General features: G+C 36.3%; 3 protein-coding genes across 3 annotated transcripts; all 3 read left to right on the plus strand.

The window, feature by feature from the left end:
* On the plus strand, positions 3,168-5,631 carry LOC18767294 (anti-sigma-I factor RsgI6). The gene is made up of 6 exons (XM_007199106.2): positions 3,168-3,254; positions 3,387-3,606; positions 3,697-3,860; positions 4,142-4,240; positions 4,324-5,112; positions 5,272-5,631. The coding sequence occupies exons 1-6, from the start codon at positions 3,168-3,170 to the stop codon at positions 5,629-5,631; spliced, it is 1,719 nt and encodes a 572-aa protein (XP_007199168.2).
* On the plus strand, positions 8,904-11,294 carry LOC18766209 (anti-sigma-I factor RsgI6). Its single transcript, XM_020553557.1, has 6 exons — positions 8,904-9,120; positions 9,208-9,430; positions 9,530-9,693; positions 9,830-9,928; positions 10,021-10,806; positions 10,935-11,294. The coding sequence occupies exons 1-6, from the start codon at positions 9,022-9,024 to the stop codon at positions 11,292-11,294; spliced, it is 1,731 nt and encodes a 576-aa protein (XP_020409146.1). The 5' UTR covers positions 8,904-9,021.
* Positions 12,960-15,584, plus strand: LOC18766442 (anti-sigma-I factor RsgI6). Its single transcript, XM_020570872.1, has 6 exons — positions 12,960-12,998; positions 13,121-13,340; positions 13,456-13,622; positions 13,854-13,952; positions 14,153-14,938; positions 15,163-15,584. Exons 1-6 carry the CDS (start codon positions 12,960-12,962, stop codon positions 15,520-15,522), a joined length of 1,671 nt encoding a protein of 556 aa, XP_020426461.1. The 3' UTR covers positions 15,523-15,584.

Raw genomic sequence — 15,584 nt, forward strand, 5'->3', positions numbered from 1 at the left:
AGTATCAAAAAAATATTTTTTTAAAGCATGGTATGAATAAATATGCAAATATTTGGTGATGTGTTCAAGAAAAGCATGATTATATTTGGTGTTACGATTATGTTTCGTGAAATGATTAGATTTGGTGATGTGATATGTTGTTCATCTTATTTGTTTATATATGTATAATTGTTGAATTAATAATTAACACAAATTAATGTGCTAATCATCCAATTATAAACTAGGAATGAGTAAAGAAAAGTAAATGAAACGAAACAAATTATATATGTGATTTAAGTGATATAATCATAAATCTAAACTCTTATTTATATATAATTATATATGTATGCGGGCCTAACGGACCGGATTTTTATGGACGGGCCAAGTCGGGCTTTCTTGGGCTTAATCGGGCCGAGCCGGGTCGGGCTATAGACACCCAAACCCAAGCCTAGCTAGACCCAAGGCTGGTCGGACCATCTCAAAGCCCATAACGGGTTGAGTCGGGCTTTTTTTCAATGGGCCAGGTGGCCCCCATTGGCCCATGGGCCAACGGGCCAAATGATGAGGCCTAGTTCCCAATCAAATCCAGAAAAGGGTAAAACTCCAATAAATTAGAAAAAAAAATAGAGGTATTTTAGAATACCTCATTTATTGTAACCTTTCTGGTAGTTTGATATTAATTCGATACCAGTCGAACCCAAGACCTATTGAGCTTTGAATGTAATTTAAAGCCAACAAGTTACAAGGGGTACTGGTGATAGAACCTTTTAAATTAATATATTAAGTCTTTAGAACGTCTCATTCATGACATCAATAAAAGCATTTGACGAGTCTTTTGAAATTGCTCTTATGTGGTCTAGTCGTTTTGGGGGCATAACATGACAGGACTCGGTTCACCTATTAAGTAGAAGCCCGCACTATCAAGAAAAAAGAGGGGGAGAAAATTGGAAAACTCTCTACTCACCCTTCGCCTAGCCTCCCCAAGCTTTAGATGTAACACAAAATCAACAAGGTACAAGGAGTACTGGTGGTAGAACCCATGAAGTTAATGTAACATTTTGGATTCAAGAATAATAATTATACAATAAATCACTTAAAATTTCTGTATTGTTAATTGTCCAATCAGGAAATTATTTAAGTACATGATAATATATAAATATTGTCTTAAGTTATTTCTGGATCTCACTCATTAATCGTATTTCTTTCATTGTGTAAAGGAAAATAATGAATATTCATTTTTAAAAGATTATTTTCATAAATGTGAGATCTTGAGCTCACAACCTTGTGAATTTTGACCATATATAATTTTTTTTTTTTAAAACATGAATTTTCACCAAATATTTTTCTTGTTAGAAAAAGGACTCTTACTGCAAAAGCTAACCAAAGAATATAATCTAATAGATTTTTCTTGAACTATTTATTTCTGGATTCTTGCCAAAAGAGGGGCTATTTTAAATATTAAAAAAAAGTGAAATAAAAACAGAGGTATTTTAGAATACCTCATAATTTTTTGTAACCTCTCTCTTCTTCTCTCTCTCTGCCAGTCTCGAACCAGGGACCTGATGGGTTTTTGACTTGGACCACAAATCCAACAGGCTACTTGAGACCAGCGGTTGATCTTCGTTAATATTCATTTTTATCCGCTCAATCAATGAGGGCAATCTGGTACGGGCAAATCGGCTGTTGGGTATTTACTATTCGTTTTAGAGCTTGTATTTTCTTTTGATAATTAATTAAAAACACATTAAAAAAGTGACTGTGCATGATGGAGATAAATTGGGAAAGCAACCAGCTTTGCTTGTTAACTAATCTATTGGATTTGTAATCCCTTTTTCTAAAAGGAAATTTGCATGCAAAAGACCTAGTAGTGTAGTGGTTTGGAATAATTACTCCTCTAGGAAAGATTCTGGGTTCGAGTCATAGCATCTGTATAGTATGTTTGAGTTTAATATTAAAAAAAGGAACCTTGCATTAATATTTAATTAATGATTATTTGAGTTATAATTTTTGTTAACTATATGTAATATTCGTTTATTGAAGTAATATATATTTATATTCACAAAGCTATTTTTGTTAGAAAATACAAGTATATAAATCACCTAAGTATTCAATAATTACATGTTTAGGCTAAATATTTCTAATTGAGTCATGTCTAATTTGTTTTAAAGAAAATTTTAACTTAAATTATAAGTTGTTTATTACAAAATCTAGAGATAAAAATCTAGAAGGGCCCGACTAAGGCCACTCCAGGCCTTAGAGTGGCTCCGCCACTGTGTTGAAGTATCATATTTTGATGGAGAGCTTCTTTCTTTCCTTTTTTTGGGTGGACATATAAAAAGTTGTTTCATAAACCTTCCATCATAATTTGGGTAACATGTAGATCATATACGTACATCAAATCTTCTTTTATTGACTAAATCCAATCTTATTTATTTTTGTGTACTAGGAGATCCATATAAAGATGGTCGTCAAATCTCATCATAACTTACCCAAATAAAGATAGTTTAGAAACGGGAAGAAAATCCTATACTTACTCAAAACGATGGATGGTTTATTTTTCAATCTTTTAGCAGGAATCCTGTTCTGACTATATAATCTTGCCATGTACGTATAAATACATACAATGCATCATCTGCTTTAAGCTCATGTCAATGCTTGGGTATAGCAATCAACGCACAATGAAGTTTTGGGGCAAAAGTAATCTGCTTGTGCTGTTTTGCACTGTTCTTTTTGCAGGTTTGCTTTTCATTGCTATCATCCTTTTATGAAAAACAACAAAATTGAGTTTTAGCATTATGATTGTTGTAAGACGTAGAGCAATAAGGTGAAACTACTTTGTTTCTTTAAAATTTGTGTCAATAGTGAGTGACAATCATCTTGTCAATCAATTTTAGAGGTGTCAAATAAGTATGGTCGACATGATCACAATACATATCCAATATGATAAAAAGGAAAAAACATGTTATGATCTGGCAAGCTATGTCATGCCACACCAAGGCACGCATACAAATCGTGTTGCCCTAAGTAAGGCATCGATACCTATAATGACCGTGTTGGGCCATCATATGTGGTGACTCAAGACACGGTATAACGACCGTATTGATAATATTACCATGTGTTTCAGTTTTATTTCTCAATTCCTCAAACAAAATAATCCAATTATAGTTAAAAACTTATTATCAAAGCATATGCATGTTGTAGAACACAAACTAAACATTTGCCTTGCAGGGTTTCAAGTAAATGCCTTGTCCTATGATTACACCGCCAGTATTGAGGTAATAAGCTTTCCTGCAATTAATTATAATCGTATAATTTGCAAATTGTTAAACTTAGTTATGTTTTTACAGAGAAAACTCCATTAAATCTAAAATTGCTTTAATCTTTTTCCCTTTGTTTTTTTTTTCCAGTGTTTGGCAAAACCTCACAAACCACAATATAATGGAGGGATCATTGTAAACCCTGAACTAAATCATGGCTTGAACGGATGGTCTAGTTTTGGCAATGCAAAAATACAACACAGAGAATCTGAAGGCAACAGATTCATTGTGGCTCATGGCAGACAACAATCATATGACAGTATTTCTCAGAAGACCTACCTGCAAAGCAACAAGTTCTATACATTCTCTGGTACATAATTTCATCACTTTTCTTCCCCATTCTAATTAATCAGTAATTGATTAATAATTGTAACTGTGTATTTTGTTTGTGTTGATGCAGCTTGGATACAAGTGAGCAGTGGTAGTGTTCCAGTAACAGCTATTTTCAAGACTAGTAGTGGATTCATACACGCTGGTGCAATTGTGGCTGAATCCAATTGCTGGTCTATGCTCAAGGGTGGCCTAACTGTTGATGCCTCGGGCCCCGCCGAGCTCTATTTCGAGGTATTTGTTTTTAATTATTGCATGAACAGTCATAAAACTATTTGGACCACATTTACTCGTATTTCTTTTGTTAATCATACATTAGACTTGCGATCAACCGGGCTAATCCAGTTTGAATCACCCGAATGAGGAACATGGCCTTATATTTCTTTTTCTCTTTTGTTGTTACAACACATGCATCACTTTCAAATAAAGTGATTTCCCCCTAAATAATCAATACGAAACGGATACTTAGTATGTTCAATCTTTTATAATTAACAATTGTTAAACTCTTAATTCAGAGCAAGAACACATCTGTTGAGATCTGGGTTGATAGCATCTCGTTGCAACCATTCACTGAAAAGCAATGGAAGTCTCATCAACATCAAAGCATCACAAAGGTGAGTTTGATCAGGCCATATAATTTATCCAAAACTAATTTGGCTAAAGTTAAAAAAAGCTAACCATACACTTTTTTTTGCAGACTCGAAAGAGCAATGTGAAGATTCAAGCAGTTGATGAACAAGGCAAACCACTAGCCAACGCAACAATCATCATCCAACAAAAGGCCCCAGGCTTCCCTTTTGGTGTTGCCATCAACAAGAACATCCTCACCAACACAGCCTACCAACACTGGTTCACTTCAAGGCCCTTCACCGTCACGACATTCGAAGATGAAATGAAATGGTACAGCACAGAGTCATCTCAGGGCCATGAAGACTACTCTGCCGCTGATGCCCTGCTTCAGTTTGCAAAGCAGCACAACATTGGAGTCAGAGGACACAACGTGTTCTGGGACGACCCCCGCTACCAACCCGGTTGGCTTAAGTCACTCTCCGGCCAACAGCTCTCTGATGCAGCCTCCAAGAGGCTGAATTCTGTCATGGGGAGATACAAGGGGCAAGTTATAGCTTGGGATGTTTGCAATGAAAACTTGCACTTTAACTTCTTTGAGAGTAAGATTGGTGCATCTGCTTCAGCCATGTTCTATAATTGGGCTCTTAAAGCTGATGGAGCAACCACATTGTTCATGAATGAGTATAACACCATTGAGGAGAGTGGAGATAGAGATTCGATCCCAGCTAAGTACCTTCAAAAGCTGAGAGACATTCAAGCCTTTCCGGGTAACAATAATGCGAAGATGGCGATTGGACTCGAGTCACATTTCACCACTCCAAACATTCCCTACATAAGATCTTCTATTGATACTCTTGCTGCTGCAAAAGTGCCTATTTGGATTACAGAATTGGACGTGACAAGCGGCCCCAATCAGGTAAGATAATGCGCCTCTCCACCTATTGCCAATTATTGGTTTTGTGTCGGATACCTTAAATTTTTGATATGGTCACGTCACACGTGAAGGGGCATGTTTGATTATGATAAAAATCCCACTTCTTATAATTTGCTAATATTTTTTGGGTTATATGGGCAGGCATCATACTTGGAGCAAATTCTAAGGGAGGTCCATGCACACCCTCAGATTCAAGGCATTGTTATTTGGTCTGCTTGGAACCCTCAGGGATGTTACAGAATGTGTTTGACAGACAACAACTTCAAAAACCTGCCTACTGGTGATGTTGTTGACAAGCTCATACATGAATTTGGTTTGACTTCCGGCCTGGCTTCTGGCATGACGGACCCTAATGGTTTTTTCGAGGCCTCCCTTTTCCAGGGCGACTACGAAGTGAAAATCACTAACCCTTCTGTGGCAAACTCCTCCTCAGTTCAGGGTTTGAATGTGGGACCAACTACAGAGTCCCAGCAACAATTGCTGCTCCAAGTTTCTGCTTGAGTTTTTGTTCACTTAGGTGTTTTGTTCTCGTTTTGATGGAAGACCAATTTTAAATGTAGGAAGATTGGGTGGTGTATTCAATTAAGATTTTAATAAATTGTAATTACAAGATTATAATGTACTGGATTACAAGATTTTAATAGATTGAAATTACAGGATTTTACCTATGATTTTAATAGATTGTAATTTCACTTAGGACTCTTTTGTATTCTCCAAAATAGATTTGCTCAGTGCAGATTGGATTCGGGTTAGCCACTGCCAGTTTTTGTCAAGACTTGGACCAAAATTTGTGGGGGAAAAAAACACACTTTTTTGTAGCTGCTTGTGGCATAATCTCATATTTGGTTTGCTTGTAGTTTTTTGGGCAACTGATACTTTCAGACTCCTCCTTTACACTTCACCTTTATCTCTTCTCACCACCACCCTAATCTTCTCATCCTCTACCCACTTCACTTGAAATTCCACACCAACTCTCACTGCAATCTTTAGAATATGTTCAACAAGTTTCTCATTCATAACTTGGGGATCTGACTCCATGCCCCCCCAAGGAATTAGTTTTCTGGGCTAGGTGATTTGACGTTCCAGTCTGAAGATGTATGTGTTTATTTTTTTATGCCTAGTCTGGTGTAGTTTTTTCAGTTAGTTATCTGCTCTGGTGTGTTGGTGGTTCTTTTTAGATTGGTTCTTGCTGGGGACAATGCGTGGCGTGGGTTATTATGGTATTTCATGAATGAAGTATTCACAGTTCAAAATAATAATAAAAAATTGGTCCCCAAACGGTGTCTATTCATCTTCTCCCAAAGGAAAAATAGAAAGAACTTAAGAATTAGGAGGGTAAGATTTGTTATGAGATTTGGTATTTATATTACTCACTTAAAAGTCTTATACAATACATCATTTAATGGAATATTTTAAAATCGATAAGTTTTTGAATACCATAGTATACTTTTATTGGCTACTTAAAACTCATAATTGAATACCAATGTACTTTTATTGATGACTTAAAAATTCTAATTAAATATCACTGAACTTTTAAGCTTCAAAACAATCTATTAAAATCCCAATTGAATATACTCTAAAAAGTTTTGCTTGAGAGTGGCTTTAGACTTTTGTTATGAATAACTCTTTACACGTTATATTGAGATTAACTGGGGATGTAATCTGTGCTTATTGTTGCCATATGAAATAATGTCTCCAAGTCCAAATGGCCTTCCAATAGTATGCTCAATTCTTTTGTGGCATCTTTTTTTTTTTTCTTGATACATAGGGAGGAGAATTCAAACTCGAGTGCAGAGTGGCGAGCACTTTACACTAACCAACTTGGCTAAGCCCATGTCTGCGACATCTTTTTTATTAAGCTGCAAAATATCAACTAAACTTTTGATAAAAATAAAAATAAATTAAACATTAGAAGACAACAACCCTTGCCTTTTGCCATAGCAAATGGGTGGAAATGCTCTTACACATGGAACGGAATTCTTCATGTGCGAAATACTTTAAAATAAGGATTTAGGCTGAAAACAAACAAACCAAACTGTGGTGATTTTACAAATTGATATTCAAAAAAAAAAAAAGTATAATGGGTGTGAAGATATATGAATTGGGTGTAAACATAATTCACTTTGTTTTTTTTTTTTTGTTATAATTTTTTATGCAAGTGATAAATTACTATAAAAAATTTATTATTTAATGTGGTGGCAAGCCCACAATAAAAGTAAAACAGATCAAAGCAAAGAAAAACCAAGATGATCTGGATCTAATTCAAAATTAGGTGCAATGGGGCAAGCTCATTGCCCTAGCCACCTAATCTAACCCACACTTCCTAGATTAATATGCTATAAATTAGTTTCACTTAACTTTGTTGATATTGACACTCTAAAATAATCATATAAAATCCTTAAATAAATAATAATAATAATAATAAACGAAGGAGTACATGATATTTTTTGCATAATTTTGCAATTGGCACTAATTGTATTTTAAGCTGCAAAATATTAAGTAAACTAAAAATCCAAATAAATAAACATATTAGACAAAAACAGAGGTTATTTTAGAATACCTCATATTGTTTCATATTTTTCTTCTTCATTTTCCTCTTCATGTTTGTGCCAATCGAACCCAGGACCCGTTGGAGACTGTGTGGATCACAAAACCACGGGGCCGGGAAGATCGGCTGTCTATTTCCTTTAAGTTAACGTATTTAACTCTTGCATCTAAACTAAATTCATTATGCGCGAAATAATATAAAATAGGGGTCAGGCTGAAAACTAAATGGAGCAAAAGGGCTCTCTGGCTCCTGTTTCTGTTTATTTATGGACATTGACCAATAAAATTTAAAGTCTAAATCCACATCATAGGCCCGAATTTACTCACTGGTAATTTTACAAATAGATTTAATGGTATTAAAAAAAAAGATAGTGGGTGTTGAGAGAGAGACATGAATTGGGTGTAAACATTCACCTTTCTTCATTTTTATAGAAACGATCATCTATCTTAAATTAATCTAATTTAAAGTGGGGGATTCGAATTTGGATGTAAGGAGGCGAGAATTAGCTTACTGTCTTGATCAACTGACTTAACTAACCAACGTCTATTGCCTTCCTTGATTAATATGCTTTAAAATAGTTTCATTTAAGGGAGATTTTGACACTACAAACTACTCATATGCACTCCCTTAAAAAAAATAATAATAATAAAGGAAGAATAGCAGAATGCTTATTTATGAGTGTTAATAACAATTTCTTTATTTAAAAATACCAGAACGATCCAATTTCCATAAATATATAGGTTTGGATCCTTCATAATTATCTCGAGATTCAGATGAGTATTTCATAGGATAACTTACGGAATCACTTCATACGCAGTCCAGAAGTCATTGGCAGTTATATTAGGAATTTAGGACAGTCCAAATTCAACTACAATAAAATTGGTTTAATTATAAATACAAATTTTAGTCCAATGAATATGCGATAGAACAATGCATAAAAATAGCTTTTTTTTTTCAATGGATCATTTATTCTGGGTATCCGTTTCATATCCTTTATTTACTGCCAATCTAGCCATGCATGTAGATTGCCTTTTAAATCTCTCTCTAAAAAGAAAATTCAATGCCTATATATAATCTCCTTTCTCTACCAACTCTCTCTCTCTCTCTCTCTCTCTCTCTCTGGGTTCATAGCAAACAACACACAATGAAGATTTTGAGACAAAGCAATCTGCTTCTGGTGTTATGTACTTTTCTTTTTGCAGGTTTGTTCCTGTGTTTTTTTTTTTTTTTTGGTTTTGTTTTTGGTTGCACTCGAAATAAGCATGTAATATGCATGCTTAATGTGAAAAGCTTGTGAGAGATTTGACTGGTTGGGCCCACTGGTTGACTAATGACTGGTTTACATGTTTGTATTATTTTCTTTTGATTTTCTTCGCCTTCCAAAATGGTGTGCAGGGTTTGAAGTGAGGGCATTAACCTACGATTACTCAGCCAGTATTGAGGCAAGCTACACTGCATTTCTTTCCTTTGTTATGTTTAAAGAGATGGAAAAAATTGTTTCCATATTTTTCCTTTTTTTTGTTCTTCAGTGTTTGGCAACTCCTCTCAAACCTCAATACGACGGAGGCATAATTGTAAATCCAGAACTAAACCATAGCTTAGAAGGATGGTCTTCTTTCGGTGAAGCAAAAATGCAACACAGAGAATCATCAGAAGGCAACAAGTTTGTTGTGGCTCATAGCCGAAATCAATCGCATGACAGTATTTCTCAGAAGATTATCTTGGAGAGTGACAAGCTCTATACATTTTCCGGTACATAATTCATTTCCGTTTTCCTGAAATTAATTTATATTTATAACAACTAGTTAGATGATTATTGCCTAATGCAACTATAATTTGTGTTTGATGCAGCTTGGATACAGGTGAGTAATGGTAGTGCTCCAGTAACAGCTATTTTCAAGACTAGTAGCGAATTCATACATGCTGGTGCAGTTGTTGCGGAACCCAAATGCTGGTCCTTGCTCAAGGGTGGCCTCACTGTCAATGCCTCGGGTCCTGCTGAGTTATATTTTGAGGTAATATTAACATCAACAAAAGTTGAGTGTAATGTCTCTTGTCAGACTGTATGAACTTACGTTGTGCAGAACTATAAAACAAGGTTCATAGGTATGTGAAATATATATATTTCCTAATTTACGTGAAACTTTGCAGAGCAATGACACATCTGTTGAGATTTGGGTTGATAGCATCTCATTACAACCATTCACCGAAGAGGAATGGAAGTCTCATCAAGACCAAAGCATTGCAAAGGTGAGTCTGATCATTGAAGGTTTGTCGATGATGATATATATAGTTTTGATAGGGTTTCTTCTTAAGGAGACAAACTACATATTTGTTTGCAGATTCGTATGGGAAATGTGAGAATTCAAGCAGTTGATGCACAAGGAAACCCTCTAAAAAATGCAACAATCTCCATCCAACAAAAGGCTTCGAGTTTCCCTTTTGGGTGTGCTATCAACAAGAACATCCTCACCAACAATGCGTACCAAAATTGGTTCACATCAAGGTTCAGAGTAACAACATTTGAAGATGAAATGAAATGGTACAGCAATGAGCCTTCTCCGGGCCGTGAAGACTACTCAGCAGCTGATGCCATGCTTCAGTTTGCAAGAAGTCACGGCATTGCAGTTCGAGGCCACAACGTGTTCTGGGACGATCCCCATTTCCAACCCGGTTGGGTCAACTCACTCACGAAACGGCAACTTTTCTCAGCCACTTTCAAAAGGCTAAATTCTATCATGCACAGATACAAGGGTCAAGTTATAGGGTGGGATGTTGTCAATGAAAACTTACATTGGAATTTCTTCGAAAGCAAGCTGGGTTCAAAGGCCTCAGCCCTTATGTATAATTGGGCTGTTAAAGCTGATGGAGCAAACACCTTGTTCATGAATGAATTTAATACCATTGAGGAGAGCAGAGATGGAGCATCCACGCCAGCTAGGTATCTCCAAAAGCTGAGAGAGATACAAACCTTTCCCGGTAACAGAAATGCACGGATGGCGATTGGGCTCGAGTCTCATTTCGTCACTCCTAACCTTCCTTACATAAGATCGTCCATTGACATCCTTGCTGCTACAAGATTGCCTATTTGGATTACGGAATTGGACGTGCAAAGCGGTCCCAATCAGGTAAAAGTTGATCTAGGGTTTAGACTAGATAGGCTTTTACCACTATCTTCAAAGTTGAAGCTCTTAGGCAAGAAGTTCTAAGTACAGTTACTACTTATTTATGACTACTTTTCTGTTTATATGGGCAGGCGTGGTACTTGGAGCAGGTTCTAAGGGAGGTACATGCTCACCCTCAGATTCAAGGAATTGTGATTTGGGCTGCTTGGAATCCTCAGGGATGTTATAGAATGTGTTTGACAGATAACAATTTCCGCAACTTGGCCACTGGTAATGTTGTTGACAAGCTACTTTATGAATGGGGTTTGAAGGCCTCTACTTCTTCTGGCGCAACAGACTCTAATGGTTCCTTTAAGGCCAATCTATCCCATGGAGATTACGAATTGGAAATTAGTCACCCCTCCGCGACGAACTCCTCCCTGGTTTTTAAGTTCAATGTGTCATCAACTACTGCATCCCTGCAACCATTGCGGCTCCAACTTTCTGCTTGAATTTTTTTTTTTCTCTTTGCCTACTTTGTTTCCATTTTAATTTTTGAAAGAAATTCCCAGTGTTTATGTTTGGCCTATGAATAGTCTTCCAGGAGACCTATATTTTTATGGAATATAACATAAAGAAATAAAATCAAAATCGTTTCACCAATTGATAATTAACATGCACTAAATTTTTCCTTTGCCAAATTTTTTTGTTGTTGACAAAATGGGTATAGTTGTTCCATGTTCTCATATTGTTTTTTATTTGATTTTTTTATATAAAATAATATGTGTAAAACTTTTAATTTATGGCATCTTTACTAATTCCTAATTGGATTAGGATTAGATTTCAGATTCCTATTAAAGTTGTTTACTAAATCATATGGATTGAGGAGAGTTAGATTTTGTATTCCTATTGAAGTTGTTTACTAAACCATATGGAATTGGGGTAGGAGTAGTATTAATTACTAAAATGTTCTCCTTGTTGGGTTAAGGTAGATATCAAATATGAAAATTTTAAATTTCTGTGAGGATATAATGAGTAAAAAAAACAAATTCATAATAGGTTAGTTCTCCAATTCAGGAAAAAAAAAAAAAGAAAAAAAAGAAGGTTAGTTCTCGAAAACATTAGAATACCACACATCACCCAATAATTGAATTCCTCCAAAATCAGGAATTCAATTCTTAATTTTGTGTGGGCCCAACTTACTTTTTAATTCCTTGTGGAATTTAATTCCTGATTAGTAAATGCAATGTTTATTTCTTATTATTTTCATTAATGAAGAGGTTGGTAATGACAAGTTTGCTATATAGAATGAAGCCCAGCATCGTTCAATTGGTCATGAAAAGTTGCTATATAGAAGGAAGCCCGCCATTCTTCAGTTGGTCATGAAAAGTTGCGATATAGAAGGAAGCGCGCCATCGTTCTTTATCATCATCGTGGTTAAAAAAAGCAATTGAAAGTATCATAATATCTGCTAATTGAGGGATGGTTATGTACTCTTACTATATATATATTTTACAGATACGATATTGCATTAATATAAGCAGCTTTCGTCTCCCTGGATACATTGCACCATATCTCTCAATATTTATCTCTGGCTAGTCTCTGCTTCTGCATCCAGCACTCTCTCTCTCCCTACTGGTTTAGTCTGCCTTCGTGATGAAGAATATAGGGGGAAGGCACAATCTGCTGCTGCTATTAAGCACTTTCTTTTTTGGAGGTATGTTATGTAGAAAATGTGTATTATTAGCTGTTAAAACTTTTAGGGATGAGGTTTTTTGCCACGGCAGGTTTTCGTCACGAATTACGCCATTTAATCATGAAATTGAAACCCTTTAGAGAACATCAAATTTCTGTAATGGTGGAACCAATAAGCAACTAATTTGAATTTGTTGCTCAACGCATTAATTCCAGTTATCAGCTCGTGACTAGTAAAATTGTCATGGTTGACTCCTGTAGCTATCTGCAACGATAAAGTTAGTTTCGTTTGAATTACATTTAAGAGTCACAATCAAACCAAAGTCCATTTAGTGAAGATTCAATAAAACCTGCCTCAATCCAAGTCAGGGCCTTCAAATTCTGTATATAACGGCTGACGACGTGTGGTCACAAAAGAACCATTTGCTAGCTTGAGTAAGATCATTAACAAAATAAATGTCTTGCAGGGTTTGAAGTATTAAATGCTGTACCCTATGATTACACGGCCAGTGCTGAGGCAAGTTTATTTAGTTTTACTTCAATTAATTTTTATCCTGCATTGTTCGTCACTTTAATTACTTTGGTTAAATTATTTGCTCAGAAATATCTATTAAAATTTGTCCATCTGTATGTCTTTTTTCAGTGTTTGGCAAATCCTCACAAACCCCAGTATGGTGGAGGGGTCATTGTAAACCCGGAACTAAATGAGGGTTTGAAAGGATGGTCTTCTTTTGGCGATGCCAAAATACAACACAGAGAATCAAAAGGCAACAAATTCATTGTGGCTCTTGGCAGAAACCAACAACATGCCAGTGTTTCTCAGAAGGTTTCCTTGCAAAGTGGCAAGCTCTACACATTTTCTGGTACATGCACACGTAATTAGAACTTTCTCTCACCGGTTAATTTTGTAATCGGTGATTGGTAATTACTTAATGCAAGAGTAATATTCCTAAATATATGTGGTTTGTGTTGATGCAGCTTGGATACAAGCAAGTAAGGGTGGTGTTCCAGTGACAGCAATGTTCAAGACAGGTAGTGGAACATATATGCGCGCTGGTTCAATTGTTGCAGAATCCAACTGCTGGTCCATGCTCAAGGGTGGCTTCCCTGCCAGTGCCTCAGGCCCAGCTGAGCTCTATTTTGAGGTACTTGTTACCAATTATCACATGAATCGGGCAACAGAAGTATTTGTATACCTCTTTAAATCTTACTTCTTTTGTCAAAACATTCGTAGCATTAGACTTGTGATCGAATGTTCTAAAGCCTGTTTGAATTACAGGAATGAAGAACTGACCCATTCATATCATTCTTTGTTACAAGTATATGCTCAATCTTCTATAACAGCTCTTACAATAATATAACCTTTAATATTTCAGAGCAAGGACACATCTGTTGAGATCTGGGTTGATAGCATCTCATTGCAACCGTTCACCGAAGAGGAGTGGAAATCTCATCAAGATCAAAGCATCGCCAAGGTTAGTTTGGGGACATTATACTTAGTAAATTAATGAATTTTCATCCTGTAGAAATAAAACATGTATCAATCTCAAGCATCAGAATCTGTTACGTTTTTTCGAACACACCCAATGTACTAAAAAAATGTACCCTAGAAGGAATCAAATTGTTATGCTTGGATTTAATAAGGTTTCGTTACAGACACGTAGTTTTTTTGCAGATTCGTAAGAGCAATGTGAAAATCCAAGCAGTGGATAAACAAGGAAAACCGCTGGCAAATGCAAAAATCTCCATCCAACAGAAGTCTCCAACTTTTCCTTTTGGTTGTTCCCTCACCAAGTACGTCCTCAAAAACACTGCCTACCAAAACTGGTTCTTATCGAGGTTCACTGTCGCAACTTTTGGAGATGAAATGAAATGGTACAGCACAGAGAATACTCAGGGGCATGAAGACTACTCCATGGCTGATGCCATGCTTCAGTTTACCAAACAACACAACATTGCAGTCCGAGGCCACAACGTCTTCTGGGACGATCCATTCTACCAACTAGGTTGGGTCAAATCACTCTCTCCACAACAACTTGCTTCGGCTACTCAAAAGAGGCTAAATTCTGTCATGAACAAGTACAAAGGGCAACTAATCGGGTGGGATGTCGTTAACGAAAACTTACACTTTAATTTCTTTGAAAGTAAAATGGGTGCAAATGCTTCAGCCCTCTTCTATAACTGGGCTATTAGAGCTGATGCAGCAACCACTTTGTTTTTGAATGAGTACAATACCATTGAGGAGAGCGCAGATGAAGCGACCACACCGGCTAAGTACCTTCGAAAGCTCAAAGAGATGCGAACATTTCCAGGAAATGAGAGAGGACGATTTGCCATTGGGCTTGAGTCTCATTTTACAACTCCTAACATTCCTTACATAAGATCTTCTATTGATACTCTTGCAGCTGCCGGAGTGCCAATTTGGATTACAGAATTGGACGTGGCAAACGGTCCGAAACAGGTAAGAAATAAAGGAGATCACATTGTGTGCTTGAAAACATTTTCTAGATAAATATACTGGCCTCTGAGGTATATGATATGTCCCAAGTTCGAATTCTCCTTCTCTTTTGATTAAAAAAAAATGTAACGCTATAGTATTTGACTGAATACTTTAAATCTCGTGCATTATTTTATCAGGATCCTAGCTTGCCACTAACAAGCTCAACTTTCTGTTTACATGGGCAGACATTATACTTGGAGCAGATTCTGAGGGAGACATACGCTCACCCTCACATTCAAGGAATTGTTCTGTGGGCTGGACCGACCGAAAAGGGATGTTACAGAATGTGTTTGACAGACAACATTAATTTCAAAAACCTGCCTAATGGTGATGTTGTGGACAAATTAATACATGAATGGGGTTTGAAGGGCTTGGTTTCTGGCACAACAGACGCTAAAGGTTTCTTTGAGGCCTCCCTTTCCCATGGAGATTACGAAGTGAGCATCACTCACCCAACTTCAAAATCCTCCTCCTTGGTTCAGAGATTGAATGTCAAACCAACTGCTTCGTCCCAGAAGCCATTGTTTCTCAAATTCTCTTCTTGAGATTTTGATTTCTCTTGGGCTTTTTTGTTGTCCTGTTTTCATGGAACATTTATTTTAGAATT

This window comes from Prunus persica, chromosome G8, assembly GCF_000346465.2.
Source record: "Prunus persica cultivar Lovell chromosome G8, Prunus_persica_NCBIv2, whole genome shotgun sequence".
Lineage (NCBI taxonomy): Eukaryota > Viridiplantae > Streptophyta > Magnoliopsida > Rosales > Rosaceae > Prunus > Prunus persica.